General features: G+C 38.0%; 1 protein-coding gene across 1 annotated transcript; it reads left to right on the top strand.

Annotated features, from left to right (window-relative positions):
• The first annotated feature begins 8,321 nt into the window (after window positions 1–8,321).
• pyya (peptide YYa) lies at window positions 8,322–13,340 on the top strand. The gene is made up of 4 exons (XM_007575601.2): window positions 8,322–8,460; window positions 10,071–10,258; window positions 12,735–12,815; window positions 12,960–13,340. The coding sequence occupies exons 2-4, from the start codon at window positions 10,071–10,073 to the stop codon at window positions 12,982–12,984; spliced, it is 294 nt and encodes a 97-aa protein (XP_007575663.1). The 5' UTR covers window positions 8,322–8,460; the 3' UTR covers window positions 12,985–13,340.
• The last annotated feature ends 1,427 nt before the right edge of the window (window positions 13,341–14,767 follow it).

Below are 14,767 nucleotides of genomic sequence, written 5' to 3'. Positions count from 1 at the left end.
TATATATATATATATATATATATATATTCCAGGAAAAGACTGAAGGTGCAGTTTTAGTTTGGATACTTGATATAAAACTCATGTGTTGTCTCTGCCTGCTAGAGCTTTTTATTCAGAACTGCTTCATTATTGATTGTTTTACAAGCTTTTTTTATTGTGCATAATGTACAAATAAACCTGATTGAGTGATTTCATCTAACAGTGCTTGGAACTTAATTTCCGCCCCCCACAAAATTTATTCTTTTCTGGTTGCAGCAACCACTCAAAACTGTTACAATAAATCCTTTATTCAACCAATCACACTCTCAAACCTGTTTACATGTTAACACTCCTCTCCTCAAGTGAGTAGGCAAGTTAAAACTGCTTTGCTTTTAGAAAAATAGCTGCTTTCTAGAAGAGTGATTCAAAGGTTAGGCTAGATCCAATTTTAAAACAGTCGTAGTCTACAAAGAGTGAAACAGAAGATGAGTCTAAAGACATTACAAGAAAACAAACAAACAAAAAACAACAATTAATTTACGGCAAAACGACAAAGTTCAACGAATGCAACTAGGCGGTGTATGTTTCTGTTCTCTCTCTTGTATTGCCAAATCCTGAGACGCTGGATGATACCATGACACACCTTAACACTACAGTCATCAGCAAGAACAGATGATAAAGCTGGCTGCTAGACTGCTTGGTGATGAAAGGTACACAAAACATGTAAGGAAATAGCGATGGAAGTCGAGCTCATTAATCATGGCTGTAATAATATCTGTTCTTCTGTTTAATTTGTGGGAAGAGCCTTAGGCCTGCACGTTGTGGGAGGCCACAGTGTGCTCCCTTCACTGATTTACAGAGGAGAGAAAACAGAAACACCTGCATGCAAAAAAATACATTAATAATTTAAATAAAGGTCAGGCATAGACACAGATTCATCGGAGCGATGTGTTCTTAGTGCTGATGTGGCTTATCAGCAAACTGTGGACAGCATATTGTCTTGACAGAGCAGAGATGGAGATAAACCATCCCAGACTGGATAAACACCGAAAGGCTCCCAAACATCCAGACAGGAGACAGCCTTTAAAAGCTGTATGTGTGTGTGTGTGTGTGTGTGTGTGTGTGTGTGTGTGTGTGTGTGTGTGTTTGTTTATGTTTAAAATGCATATATCTGTACCAGGTTAACATATCTAAATAACACCAACAGCATTTGTTGTGGCTTTTAACTTTCTTCAAGATTCATTAAAGACAGAAGAAACTGTACAATGTTGTACGATGTTCAATGTCTTAGTTATGTGACTTTGAATGTGTGTGTGTGAGGGGGGTGCATGTGTGTGTGTGCAGCAGTGTGTGCTGATGCTCAGTGACAGGGACTGTGGGGTTTATCAGTATTTTTCAAATGTTTCCTGCCACTCTTGTTTCCTGCTCTGAGCGCTTCCAACCTTTACAATGCTGCTACCGATAACATCTGACGCACACAAACGCATGCACACACACACGCACACACACCTGCACACACACGCACACACATGCGCACACACACACACGCGCGCGCACGGACACACGTTGACACACGTTGACACACGTTGACACACGTTGACACACGTTGACACACGTTGACACAGTGAGGTTAATATACTGTTCCTGAAAATGTTTTTGTATTTTTTAAACTATCAATAAGCTCAGTGATTATGCTGAGATTACTCAAAAGCAAATTACAGTCAGATGGAAGTAAAAACTGCAGAAGTAGAACAACATTAGAGAGGATTTGCTTTGGATAGGAAGATCTAAATTGGAGGAAGTTTCCTTGATATTATAGAAAATATCGTAATATTTGTCCACATTTATCTTGGTCATAGTAGAAGGATAGAATGCAGTCTGTGAAAAGGTCAGAGGGCCAATGAAAAACAAAACAAAACACCACAGCAGTTAAAAGATGAATTTGGACAAAAGCAAACATGATGACTTCGTTAGCATGATAAACAATAAAAATATTTTTATTATTTTGTTTTTGTACTTTCAACTTTTCAATAAAAAAATGAAAAGTGTAGAATGTGTTTGTAGTTAGTTTTCCATCAATCATCACCATTTATGAGGGTGAAGATGTAAAAGTTTGAGCTGAAACATGTGGATTGAAAATAGAATATATTTTTTTAATATAACAACCAGTTTCCAATTTTAGTAATTTTTTTCTCCCTTTCATTTCTGAAAACGAAATTACAAATGATAGAAGACATTTGCATTGAGAGTACATCAGGACAGAACTCACAGTGCTTCACTTATTCCACATTATCCTGTGTTGCAGTATTTAATTGTATTAATCTCTCACCCCACACAGATCAAGACAGTTTGCAATTTTTTTTTATATTTTGCAAAGTGCCTTGAAACGATATTTGTGGTACATCGGTACTATATAAATAAACTGAGTTAAACTGAACTCTCCCCTTGATAGCTCAGGTGGTTTGCTGGGTTTCTCTTTAGCTCTTATTTTTGTTTTCCAGTTGTCTTTGTGCTCAGTTTCGGTGCTGATGAGGAAGTCTGTGATGGCCTGAATCTCTCTGGCTCAGCCTGAGCAGGAGCTTGGGGATGAGATCATCCCTCTCTGGTCCAGAAGCAACATGGTTATATATGATGGTGATTTGCAGAAGCATAAAATGCCAACATTATTTTGGACACTGGACTGTCATGCTCAGAGCAATTAAAACAGACTATTTATAGTGAATTTTGTAAATATGCACAGTGAGCACTGACCTTTGAGGGTGTACTGACATTTACTTTCTACTTGTTCATTCTAGTTTTGGTCCCACATGAGACAGCTAACAGCGGGCTCATTACTGCAGCTCCTGCAAAAACATGAACTAAATCACATTTATGTTTACTTACTTGGAATGCATCTGCAAGTTGATAATTTGTCTAATATGCTTTGAAAAGAATGCAGAAAAATCTGAATTCTGTTGATTTTTGGAAAGCTCATGAAATATATTAAACTTATAGAACGTAAAATGAGTAATACATTCATTACTTGGTAGGGTAGGTGGGCTTGACAGATTTATGTGCAGCACCTCATACCTTAAATGAGAGGTTCCCACACCTGATCTTCATGTTTTAGATTTGTCTTTGTTCCAGCACACTTGATTCAAATGACTTCATGACCTCCTCTGCAGGCACCACATGCTGTAGAAGCTGTTCATCAGCCATTCAGGTGTTTGGCAGTAAGGAAACACCCAAAGCATGAAGGGCAGGAGTAGATTTGAGGACCGGGTTTGGCAACCAGAGATGTAGAGTTTGATGTTTGTGCATTTTTGTGGGGGAAAAAAACAAAGAATAAAACAGAGGGATGTCAGCTATGTCATTTTTTTAAAATCTCTCCTCATTGATCTTTTACAGCTCGAGGTGGATCCCAATAAAACAACTGTGGCCAGACAAATGGAAGCTCTTAGGGACATAACCACACAGCGACACACACGCACACGGACACACACATGCACCTATACACACACACACAAACACACACTCACAGGGTCATCATCTCTAATAGCCTTTCAGCAGCAGGTTAATACAGGCAGCATTTAAGGAAGGAACTATGCTGCTCCGGTTTCTCCAAACAGACTGACTCACTCCATTAAGCACACACATTAATGTCCTCTTACTGAGCTTCTGGCTCCCAAGTTTGCTCAGTGAATTGACAAAGATGGAGAATTGAGACGTGTTTGTTCTGGTTTCTCCACATGACAAAAGATTAGACGCAGGGAGACAAAGACTGAGATGGCTTCCAGGGTGATTTGAGAAAATATGAAGTCTAGTCATGGTCCAAACTGAAATAATATTTCTTATTTCTTATTCCTCCTTTCCTATTAAAGGCTTAATCAAAGTGGCATGTTTTACGTGTGTGTGTGTGTGTGTGTGTGTGTGTGTGTGCGTGTGCATGTGTGTGTATGTGTGTGTGTTGGCTGTCTTAAATTTAATACATATTAATTAATTTCTGCTTAATGCTGAACTATATTATATTGCAGCAAAAATAATGACATTTAAATGATTAGATTTAATTCCTTGGTGTGGAAACTCAAACCTGATTTCACAGGTTTCTGATAATTTAACAGTTTACTGTTACATATCCTGTCCTATCTTCTAATATAATTCAACTTCTTAAATACATCATTTGTAATTAGCAGTAAGACCAGCTGGTACCAAAAACCCAAAAGCCCAGAACCTAAAGTGGCTGTCTCATAACATGTCTGAGGCTCTGGCTTCTTCTTGCCGTAGATTCTCGGGCCCTTCTACACAAACACTGTGTGTCAGAAAATTTGACCATGATCAGAAAAATAAATTCCTGAAAATAAGCAATCCATCATTTATCTTTAGTGGTGCTGTCAGAGGGCATTAAGACATGGATAAATCTGGAATCAGTTGAAAGTCTGAACACACCATCACTCTTATTTTTAATTAGTGCCCAAATGGCTGTAAAACTAACCAGTAGCTGCATTTTCATTGACCGTATAATTGTGCAAATTGGAATTATGAAAATAGATTAGTTTAATTAGAAACATGCCAATTTTGAAAAAAGTTAATGTTTTTGAATAAAACATTTTGGCACTAGGATGAAGTAGTTCTCAGGTTGTATTGAAATGAGTGTATTTTGCAAACTGCAATGAAAACACTTTTTCCGAGTCATTTGATCAGCAAGCAGATGTCACTACCGGTGGAAAAGATGAAGAAGACGACAGGAAGTAGGCAGAGGATTATGGTGCGGCATGTTTTTTAATGACTTGCTATGTGAACAAACTTATTTTCATGGGGGTTTGATTGAGCTCTTTATTTAATGGAAATTGTTTTTTTTTTTACATTAACAAAGTTTTGTGCACATTTGTAGTGGAAACATATTGAATGGAATCACTTGAATAAGAATGGTGCTATCTTTTAAATGTTGACATTTTGCTTTTGAATTCACACAAGAGAGAGATTGTTGTCTCTTGGCTCTGAAGAGAAAACTAATGTAGAGAATCTTAGTGTTATCTTATTATTATGGTTTGTCTGGACACATTCTGTCAAAGTTCAAATAAAACCTGCTACCAGGATGTCCGTCTTCATATTACTGTCATAATTTGGACCATACCGTCCCAGATAGATGTTGAAGAACTTGTGGATGTGTTTACCTGAAGTCCTAAACAGGCTCCTCAGTGAGAGACTTGTGGATAATGTCTCCCTTGTCACATCACTGACAGAACAAAGCAAAGAGGAGACAGATGAACAGTTCACAACATTTATTCTTCCTCTGGTGCCTTGAGAAGATGAGTTCATATTGATGGCTACTAGATAACCCAGGCAATAAACTCATCCTGTCTGCAGCTTAATAAACACACATTGATCCTCTTGTGGCATCCATCGTTACCATCTACTTCTATGTAAACCCAAAGGTTTACTTGCTACTGTTTAGTATATTAATCTGTGTGGAAAACTATAATTTGTCTGTATTTTCATTAGAGTGAAATTCCTCTGTGTAAGGAACTGAGTACAACCAGGAAAGATGGTTGTCACTGAGAAGACACTTTAAGGGTCTTCTCTTCTCAGATGAGCCTGCAGATAAGGACTGAGGCAAAGGGGTTTTTGTGTGCAGCCCCACCCAAGACTTTCAAAGAGATTCAAAGATTTTTGGGCTTTGCAAACGCTTACGGAACGTTTATGAGCGTATTCATAGCCATAGTTGACCTTCATGTATATCTTAACATCTCCAATTTCTAAGTTCCTCAGGCTGACAAGCTTTCCATGAGCCCAAGAACAGTTTCACCAAGATCCTCAACATCAGCTGGTGGTAGAAGTGAATGTGTCAGATTCTGCTACCGCTGTCAACACCATCACCTATGTTATTTACGATATTTAGCTAGTTATGATTTTTTTTAATTAACATTAATTTAGCATTAAGATATTTTTTTAAATTCATAACAAGCTAAATAGAAGTAGGTTGAGTCAGATGTTTCACATGGTTTCTGCCAGAGGTCATGTTCAGGTCTAAACTGTCAGAATGCTACAGAGATGTTTCAACGGGTTAAAATGATTGGATTATGCATAAATCATCACCCACACAAGTTTTCTTCTTCCCAAAGCTAGAAAATGTTTGGTTTGGTTGGTTAGCTTCTGTTTTGCTGTGTTCTTATCAGAGACACTCTAAAATCTCAGGCAGGTCTTGATAAGAGTCTCTGGTAACAGCTTGGAAATGTTCTTTTGAGAAAGCTCTTGTTGCTTTTTGGCTCCATAATGTTTGGAGCTAAATAAATACCCACAGCTTACCTCTGTCTCCCTCTAAACCACACTGGACTCTATTGTTTTCTCACAGCATGCTTTGAGTTTCTGTTAAGATTGGGATCAACTTAGTTTTTACCTTAATGACATGGCCAGATAAAGGAGGATCAATCAGAAGTATTCATCTGATGAGGAAATGCTCAACTTGAGGATTGCAGCTGGAAATTGAGTTCTTTGATTCTGATTAATCCTTTGTGCTAGATATGTAGAGAATCATCATAAAAATGATTTTTGGTGTGATTAACACCACAGCAATCACTTACCCTGAGGTACATATGTAGTTAGAAAATAAAATTCCAAAATAGAGAATAAATGATTTATTTGACAAAGTTATTTGATTAAAATAACAGATGATTAAACTTCTAAATATTAGTTTTATTTCCAGCCTGTTTACCTCAACATTTTGGGTTATGCTTCTGATCAGATTCTATTTATATCTTCGAATAAAAATCAATTAGTCAATGCCAGAATGGAGAAGAGGCTCGAGGGAAGATCTGACTGCAACACAAATCTTCTGTCTGTCACTGAATCTGAGTGGGTTTGAAAAAGCTGACATTTTAACTTCTGTCCAATCAATAAAAGGAAATTAGAGAGTAAACAGCAACCTCATAACCAAGAGGCAGTAGCTCTAATGTCATCAAACCTGTTAATAAATCCCCTGAGGAACTCTTCTAAATCTGATACAGAAGAAGTGAAGATGTTAAAACATTAGCTGCTGCTGTTTCCACTGAAGGTGACCTAAGTTTGACCTCGTCTCCTAGTAACCATTAACAGGCCCCATCATTCTCATCATCATCCTCATCCTCATCTGACTTAGACATCAGATTCACAGCCTGTAGGTATCTCTGCCACGTTCTGCATTTCAGCCTTGGAAACTAAAAAAGACACAAACTTTAACTCATATGATCAAAGTAACCTGCTAAAGACATTGTTTTGGTTACAAAACTGCACATTGAACTTAGTTATAACAATAACAGTAATAAAAATAATATATTTTTAAACATATTTGAATGTACACCAAATAAAAACATTTAATCAAGAAGGATCTCACATCTTCAGCTCCTTCTGTGAAAACTGGTTTCACAAATCTGGGTGTCGTCTTTGACATTTCCCCCTCTTTTGACAATAACTGCAAAATATTTATTCATAACTAACTAAATATTTAAGGATCATTGCTAAGTTGAGACAGAATGAGTTATCACAGAATGAGCTAGATCTGCTGCAATAGTCTTTTTATTTGTTTGAATCAAAGCTCCCCGGCTCGCCTTCAGTCTGTACAGAACACTGCAGTGAGGCTGCTGACTAAAACTGACAGCAGAGACACGTTTCTGCTGTTCATGCCTCTAGTGCTCTGACTTCCTGTGCACTTCATGGTTCACATTTAAATTTTGGTTTTAAATTTCAAGCCAGTCCATTGCCAGGTTCCTAAATACAGTCTGGGGCTTTTGGATCGTCAGGCTTTGTTTAGGACCCTGAGCTGTTGGCTGAACCTCAAACCCGTTTTAAAAATCGTGGAAGCGGTGCTTTTTGGACTGCGGCGCCGAGGATCTGGAAAAGATTCTTGATGGAAAACAAAACTTCAAAATGATCCAAATACAAAACTAAAGTGAGCAGCAAAATATAAAAACCCACTGTTCACAAGAAAAAGAGCTTTTTAGAGCCAACACTGCTTTAGAGGAGCAAAACCAATTGTGGTTCATATTAAAATATAGGCTGCTCTATTTGCTTTCACAGTAGAGATGTGGGTCAAGTTGCTGTTGGGAAACTGTAATCTTGATTCATACAAACATAAACACCTACATAATGGCTGGATGACCCACTTTGGACCATCTGGAAGTTGGTTTCACACAACGAAAGTATGAAATTTCCAATGAACACGACTTTCTGAATGTCTTGGCTCAAAATGTCATCTGTTGGCTGTATCAGAAACACACAACTAAGGCATTAGTAATGTCTCCATCATCAGCACCATCTGACGCAGTCACTCTCCTGGTGTAACCCCTCCCATCTCTGCTGGCACAAAACCATATAAATCACTTCAGCTGCAGGTTGGAACCAAGGTGCGTCGACCTGCAGAGTGAGATCTCACCGAGGAGGAGAGGAAGAGAAGGACTGCAGAACTCAGAGCCTCTGCTGCTGTCAGAAACCACCTGTGGCTCCAGCTGCTGCCTGGAACTTCATAAAGTAAGTCTCCATCCACCTCCAGCTTCTCTCTTCAGTTCAACCAGTCAGCATGTTGTTAAGAGCCTTACTGTGCAACTTTGGAGTGTCTGCTGTCAAGTTTTTGTATATTATTATTATTATTATTATTATTATTATTATTATTATTATTATTATTATTATTATTATTATTCGTGTCCAGTAAAGTGTTCTCCAAAACAAGGACACAAACCTTAAAGTCTTAAAACAACAGAACTTCCCAGCTGAATCTAACTACAGACATGAAGCTGGAAGCCTCTGTTCGTCTCCCAGAGCTCGTATGAAATTGAACGAGTTTCTGATGAAAGTCCGTTCAGCACCACAGACAGCTCCGGACTCAGTTTGGGTCCGGACCTCGTTTCCGTGGTGTGCTTTTCCCTTTTCCTGTCTCTGAGAATGCATTGCTTTACAGAGACTCGGTAGGTCGGGCCTCAGCCACAGTCCGAGCCCAGAATGATCCTAGGTAACCCTAGAACCCGACGGACCCACCGGTGGGTCCAGCTGCCGGGACCTCGGCTCGCTCTGTAAACAAAGGCTCCACGTGCCTTTAAATTTTATTTTATTTTTTTATTATCCGCTAAAAGAGGCTTTGATCTTTCAAAAACTATTCCGCATAAAGGTTTTGCCCAAAATGTTAAGTTTAAATGTATTTATACCCCCTGAGGGTGTAAGAGGTTTTAAAGTTCACTGAAGGAGCAGATCTCTTCTCACTTAGCGCGAGAAAAGGAACGAACAAGACATGAAGTATATTTTCGACAGTATTCGAAGATTTGAGACGACACATACGCACGGGTCTTATAATAATAATAATAATAATAATAATAATAATAATAATAATAATAATAATGTTTTCCTAAGCGTTCGTATTATTCGTCTGTGTGTCATTTTCCATAAATACATGCGGGATCTCATGTGGAATTAAATTTAGTTGCATATTTAATTGAAAACTTTCTCTTTGAATGTATTTTGGTTCTGACGTCATTAGGCTAGATTACGTTTTTCAAGTATGACAAATTGATTCCTGAAGTGGTCAGAACAATTCTGAGGAAACTTCTGCTGGTCAGCAATTATTTATTGGGTTAAAAAGAGTAAAAAAGAAACAACAACAACAACAACAACAGAAAAAGCTTCCTCGGGAGTTGACTCGTCTGCTTCCTGCACACAGCATCGATCCTTGTTCAGTTTGATATTTACACGAACACCTATGAACATCAGCAAAGTCTAAGAGACACCAGTCATTGTTAACAAAATGTCCTCATATGAATAAACCCTTTTTTTATATATATAATTCATAACCTCTCTAAGAACTTCCAAATATGCTCTTAAAAACAGTAAATCAATTTTGTTTCAATTTTTCTCTTTTTCTCCATTTTATTTGTATTTTCTATGTTCTGTTCTGGGAGCTTGGCCAACGCTGTGGTGGGTCTGGTTACCCTACAGTGTTTTGCACAAATGACTGAATACAAAGTCAGTACTTGAATTGACTTTACACCAAATGCATTATATTATATTATATTATATTATATTATATTATATTATATTATATTATATTATATTATATTATATTATATTATATTATATTGTGTCTGCTGCAGATGGCTGTGATGCTGAGACCATGGACGATGCTGGTGGCTGCTGTGCTGTGTGTGCTGGTCTGTCTGGGAGCGCTGGCAGACGCCTATCCTCCCAAGCCAGAGAACCCTGGAGACGACGCTCCACCTGAAGAGCTGGCCAAGTACTACACGGCCTTGAGACACTATATCAACCTAATCACCAGGCAGAGGTCAGTGCGCGTCCTCCATGTCCCGCAGGGCATGTTGGTTCAGAATAGATGTGTAGAACTCATTTTAGTTTCATTAATGATGACAGAAAGAAAAAGTCTGTCTTTTAAAACTGTAAAAGAAACAATTATGTGATTCTTTTTTTTTTTACACTGATTTTAGGATGGCTCTGCAGAAATCCATTTCATGACATTACCATTTTCGAATTGCTCATTTTTACCACTGAGCAATTTCCACCATTTTGTAGGTAGAAAAAACAACTCAAGATGTTAAAAAAAAATTATTGCATTGGGATGAAAACATTACCCTTGAATTTAATGTTTTTTCTTTTAACTTTTCCACTTGAGATCACACACATTTTTCTTTGATTGAGTCACAACAGCAACCACTTCCCCAGTCCTGCCCTCAACATGGGGTTCCTCCATGCATGCAGCTGAAGCCAGTCTGATCAGATTACGGTTCTTCCCCTGAACCTGCAGGCCTCCAAATCTACAGCAGCAGAGCAATAAAAGTTATAAAGATGGACCCAGAGAGAATCCCAAATTTAGTTATCAGGGCCAAATCCAGGCCTGATGTTCTCAGGTGTAATGCAGTGTTGAGCTTTTTTATTTAAAGTAGTCTGGCTCAGGGGCCATCTGCTCTCATTCATGGAAGTTAAATAGCTTATTGATATTTTAAGGCTGGAAGAATGCAGTCAAGAAAAACACATTTGTTTCTTTTATGTCTTCCTGGGGACTTGATTATGAAAACACTTTGTGGCCAATAAAATACATTACTGTTCCAATACTGCTGTTTCACTGAGTTTAAAGAGTGGACCCTTACTTATAGGAAACTGTGTGAAAGTGGAATTATTTTTGTGTTTTGTGTGCTTTTGTTATATTCAGACAAAAGTACACAAAACATTTACATTTTTGTATGCTTTCAACATATAAGTGCTAAGATAAACAACAAAGGTAACAGAGAAATAAATAAAAGCTGTACATTTGGTGGAATCTGAGAGAGGAAGCCAAGTTTTATTGGCCAAGCTTAAAATCAGTCGCTGATAATTGGTAATTTGCTGAGACTTTTTTTTAACAAACAAACTCAAACACCAAGATTGCATCAGATTGTAGCTATGATAACACAACAAAATATGAAGATTATTCTTTGTACTTTCACAACAAATGTAAAAAAAAAAAAGGCCCATTCTTTTAAATCCTAAATTTAAATGATAAACAATTTAAACATTTTAAATTGATATCTGATGAAACGGTTAAATCTAATTTAATAGTATACTCATTTTCAGGAATCAAATGTTAAACTTCTAGATATATCGTCTGTATTTAAGCATTTATGGGGCCCCTGAAGGCCAGGGGACCCTCTGCTCAATTCATTTATTCTTTGGGCTGGCTCTGAATCAGACTCACAGTTAGTCATTTTCACAAAGAAAGACATTTTCAGAAAGAAATTGGAAGAAATATTGAAATGTAAATTCTTATTTTATTTTAAAGGTACTTGTATCTGTGTTCTTAACAGAATTGACTAAATTTCACATCGGAGGGTAAAAACTAAAAACCAGTCAGGATATTTGTATTGGTGCATTGGTACATGAAGCAAGCAAATTCAAACTATGATAAAAATATAAAAACAGAAAAACTAAAAGAGACTTCACAATAAAAGCAAACTTACAACCAAGAAAAAAAAAATACTGTACAGTTATTAAAAATACTATTCTCAGATCAAATGAAATGTGCCACTCAGTGGAGTTATTTTTTAACAAATGTGCAGTATGTGAATATTTGTGCATCGAATGCAGATGCACGAGGTTTAAAGTTTTCACTATTTTCTTTCAGATGAAAGTGGAAATGAGATAACAGTCTTGCAGGTAGAAAATATAGGCTGGACCGACTCTGGAGATTTATGGTGTAGAACTGACCATTATGAGACATGGAGAACATCTTATAGTACGAGACGGTACCAGCTGGGAATCCAAATGTGTATTTCTTGCCTGATTGCTTCTCTGCAAGGCAACACATACACACACACACACACACACCAATAAGCAAACACATGCACACAAATGCGCGCACACACACACACACACACACAGACAAACTGAGATGAAGAAGCGCGGCGTAAGATTGGATGCTGTGATGGTGGGGTGTGTTGATGGGAAAACAAGAGCTGCAGCTCGGGCTGCTGGCGTTTTGTTGTTTCTGTTAGAAAAACACCTGCAATCTACTGTCTGGTAAACCATGCAATGGTTTCACATGAGCCCCAGATGCCCCTGATGCTCCATCTCAAGTAAAGGTGATGGGGACAACAGGGGACCAATGATTGTAAATCTGCATCACAGCTTTCCTCATAAACACTCACTTAAAGATAAATGATGTAATTAAACAGTTATTATAAAATTGAAAACACATCAATATCTTTGATAAAACTGCAGTTTAATTGAATTTAAACTCAGATTTAATGTCTCCCTGTTCCCCTCTACAGATACGGGAAGCGCTCGGCTCAGGAGGACGTGGTTGCAGAGCTGCTGTTTGGAGGCGACAGCAGCAGAGACCAGAGATCAAGGTGGAGCACCTCATCCACCCTGGGGGGAGTGTGTGTGTGTTTGTGTGTGTGTGTGGGTGTGTGTGGGTGTGTGTGTGTGGAGGGGTGGTGCATGTGATGAAGAGCCAGACGCTGACTGGCTTCTCTCTGTCTGCCTCTCAACAGATATGATGACTCCTTCATGTGGTGACGCTGCAGCCCTCCTTCCTCCTCGAAGTGCTTCTCTTCTGGGGCCTTCCCAGAATGCACCTGGAGGAGCCAACAGGTGCCTCTCACCCCCTCTAAAGCCAACAGAATGACCATCGCTGACCGGAGCACAAGCTCTCTCTGTGTCTCTCGTCATTTCGACAACTTTGTTGTTCCAACAGTGCTGTGCTGTAAGTCAGTGTCCAGATTAAAACATGTGAGGTCAGAGCAGCCAATCGACCTGGGAGCCGTGTCTTTGTGTCCCTCCATCACTGTATCGTGAAGATATTCTGTTTCACTGTTGCCACTGTCAAGAGGAAGAACAGAGGATGTGAATAAAACCATTTTCTGTGTGACTAACGTTTGTTTATGACTTCCTTGTTATGGGATGAAAGTCTGGAACAGGCTGAGCTGTATGATGTAGAAGACCAATATTAACATTTTGTCACAAGTTTGTATGACATCATGACAGTTAGTAATCCAAAATATGATGTCATACAAACAGTGGTGTCCTCACTGCCACAGGATATTTTACCAGAAGATAAAGAGAATCCATCACAGAACAGAAACAAACACACAAACAGCCACACGGGGGCGCAAGTCCAGACTCAAATCATTTTTACCATGAAAATGTTGAAGACAGGACAGATCGGGGTTGTGGAGCTTAAACACATAAAACACTGGATATATAATTATACAAAATATACAAAACGGAAGAACATTACTCAAATCTCAGGGACATGTTCTTTAATTTTTTGTCAGACCTTATGTGTTACTTTGTGAGATCTTTATCCCTATGTCGTAATTTCAAACAGTTTCTGTGTAATAGGCTAGTTCAGGTCTGGCTGTAACCAGGTCTGGGTGTGGCTGCTGACACTGAACCAAGAAAGAATAATAATAATAATGTCAGGACTAATCACAGTAAATTCTTAGTTTCTTTCAAATAAATCACCATTCTAAGCCTGCAAGCATTGTTTGATATTCACATTTATTTGATGGTCAAAATCTCTTGAGCTCTTTATCAAGACCAGCTACTCCAAAGCACTTCACACTACATTCAGTCTTTATTGTGCAAAAAACACAATTAATGTCCAGTGATCTCAACACTGTAGGTATTGTAGAGCAGTCATTTCATTTGGCATGTATATTTTGCAAACAAACCAAATAATTGGAATAGAATTCAGCTCAGTCTGAAAATGTCAAACAGTAATAAGGTTTTATCTTGATAGCAAAGTGTAAAAACACACAAAGTAATGATGTCATTATAGACTGTAAGGAGTGAGTGTGTCTGCGGTTTCTTTTTGTCTAAACATTAAAGGGTAGACAAAAAAAAAGCAAGTATGAATGCAGGAAAATGTAATTACTATAATATTTAAAAACCTTAAAAACCTTCACCTTTTGATGCACAGCCTTACCCTCAACATCTTCACTAAATAATACTTTTTTTCTTCCTTTGTTTTGCCACTAGATTTTCTAATCTATTTACCTGGGTTAAGGCGCAACATCCAACCCTTTCCCCTGGGTGGTGGTGTTGACTCGTTTTGGAACTACGGTAGTTAAAAAACCAGCTGATAGTTCAGAGCCCTGCATTCAGTCATTCATTCAGAGGTTCTCTAGATCCTGTCTAGAAAACAAAGAGCTGTTAAACTTTTCCATAACATTAAAAAAATAAAATAAAATAAAATAGAGATTTAAAGACAGCAGGATCTCCTTTAGGGGCTTTGTTTAGAACACAAACACAACTAATTGCTAAGTCTAAATAATTAGACAAATTAGTGTATTTATTT

Source organism: Poecilia formosa, unplaced genomic scaffold (assembly GCF_000485575.1).
Source record: "Poecilia formosa unplaced genomic scaffold, Poecilia_formosa-5.1.2 Scaffold383, whole genome shotgun sequence".
NCBI classification, from domain to species: Eukaryota; Metazoa; Chordata; class Actinopteri; order Cyprinodontiformes; family Poeciliidae; genus Poecilia; species Poecilia formosa.
Note: the sequence above shows the minus strand (reverse complement) of the source record. Positions and strands in the feature narration are given on the sequence as shown.

Excerpts from the sequence above, each read along its gene's own strand:
- pyya (XM_007575601.2), top strand. The coding sequence starts at position 10,071 with ATGGCTGTGATGCTGAGACCATGGACGATGCTGGTGGCTGCTGTGCTG. Across the intron at positions 10,259-12,734 it reads AACCTAATCACCAGGCAGAG|ATACGGGAAGCGCTCGGCTC; the intron begins GTCAGTGCGCGT and ends TCCCCTCTACAG. Across the intron at positions 12,816-12,959 it reads AGCAGAGACCAGAGATCAAG|ATATGATGACTCCTTCATGT; the intron begins GTGGAGCACCTC and ends GCCTCTCAACAG.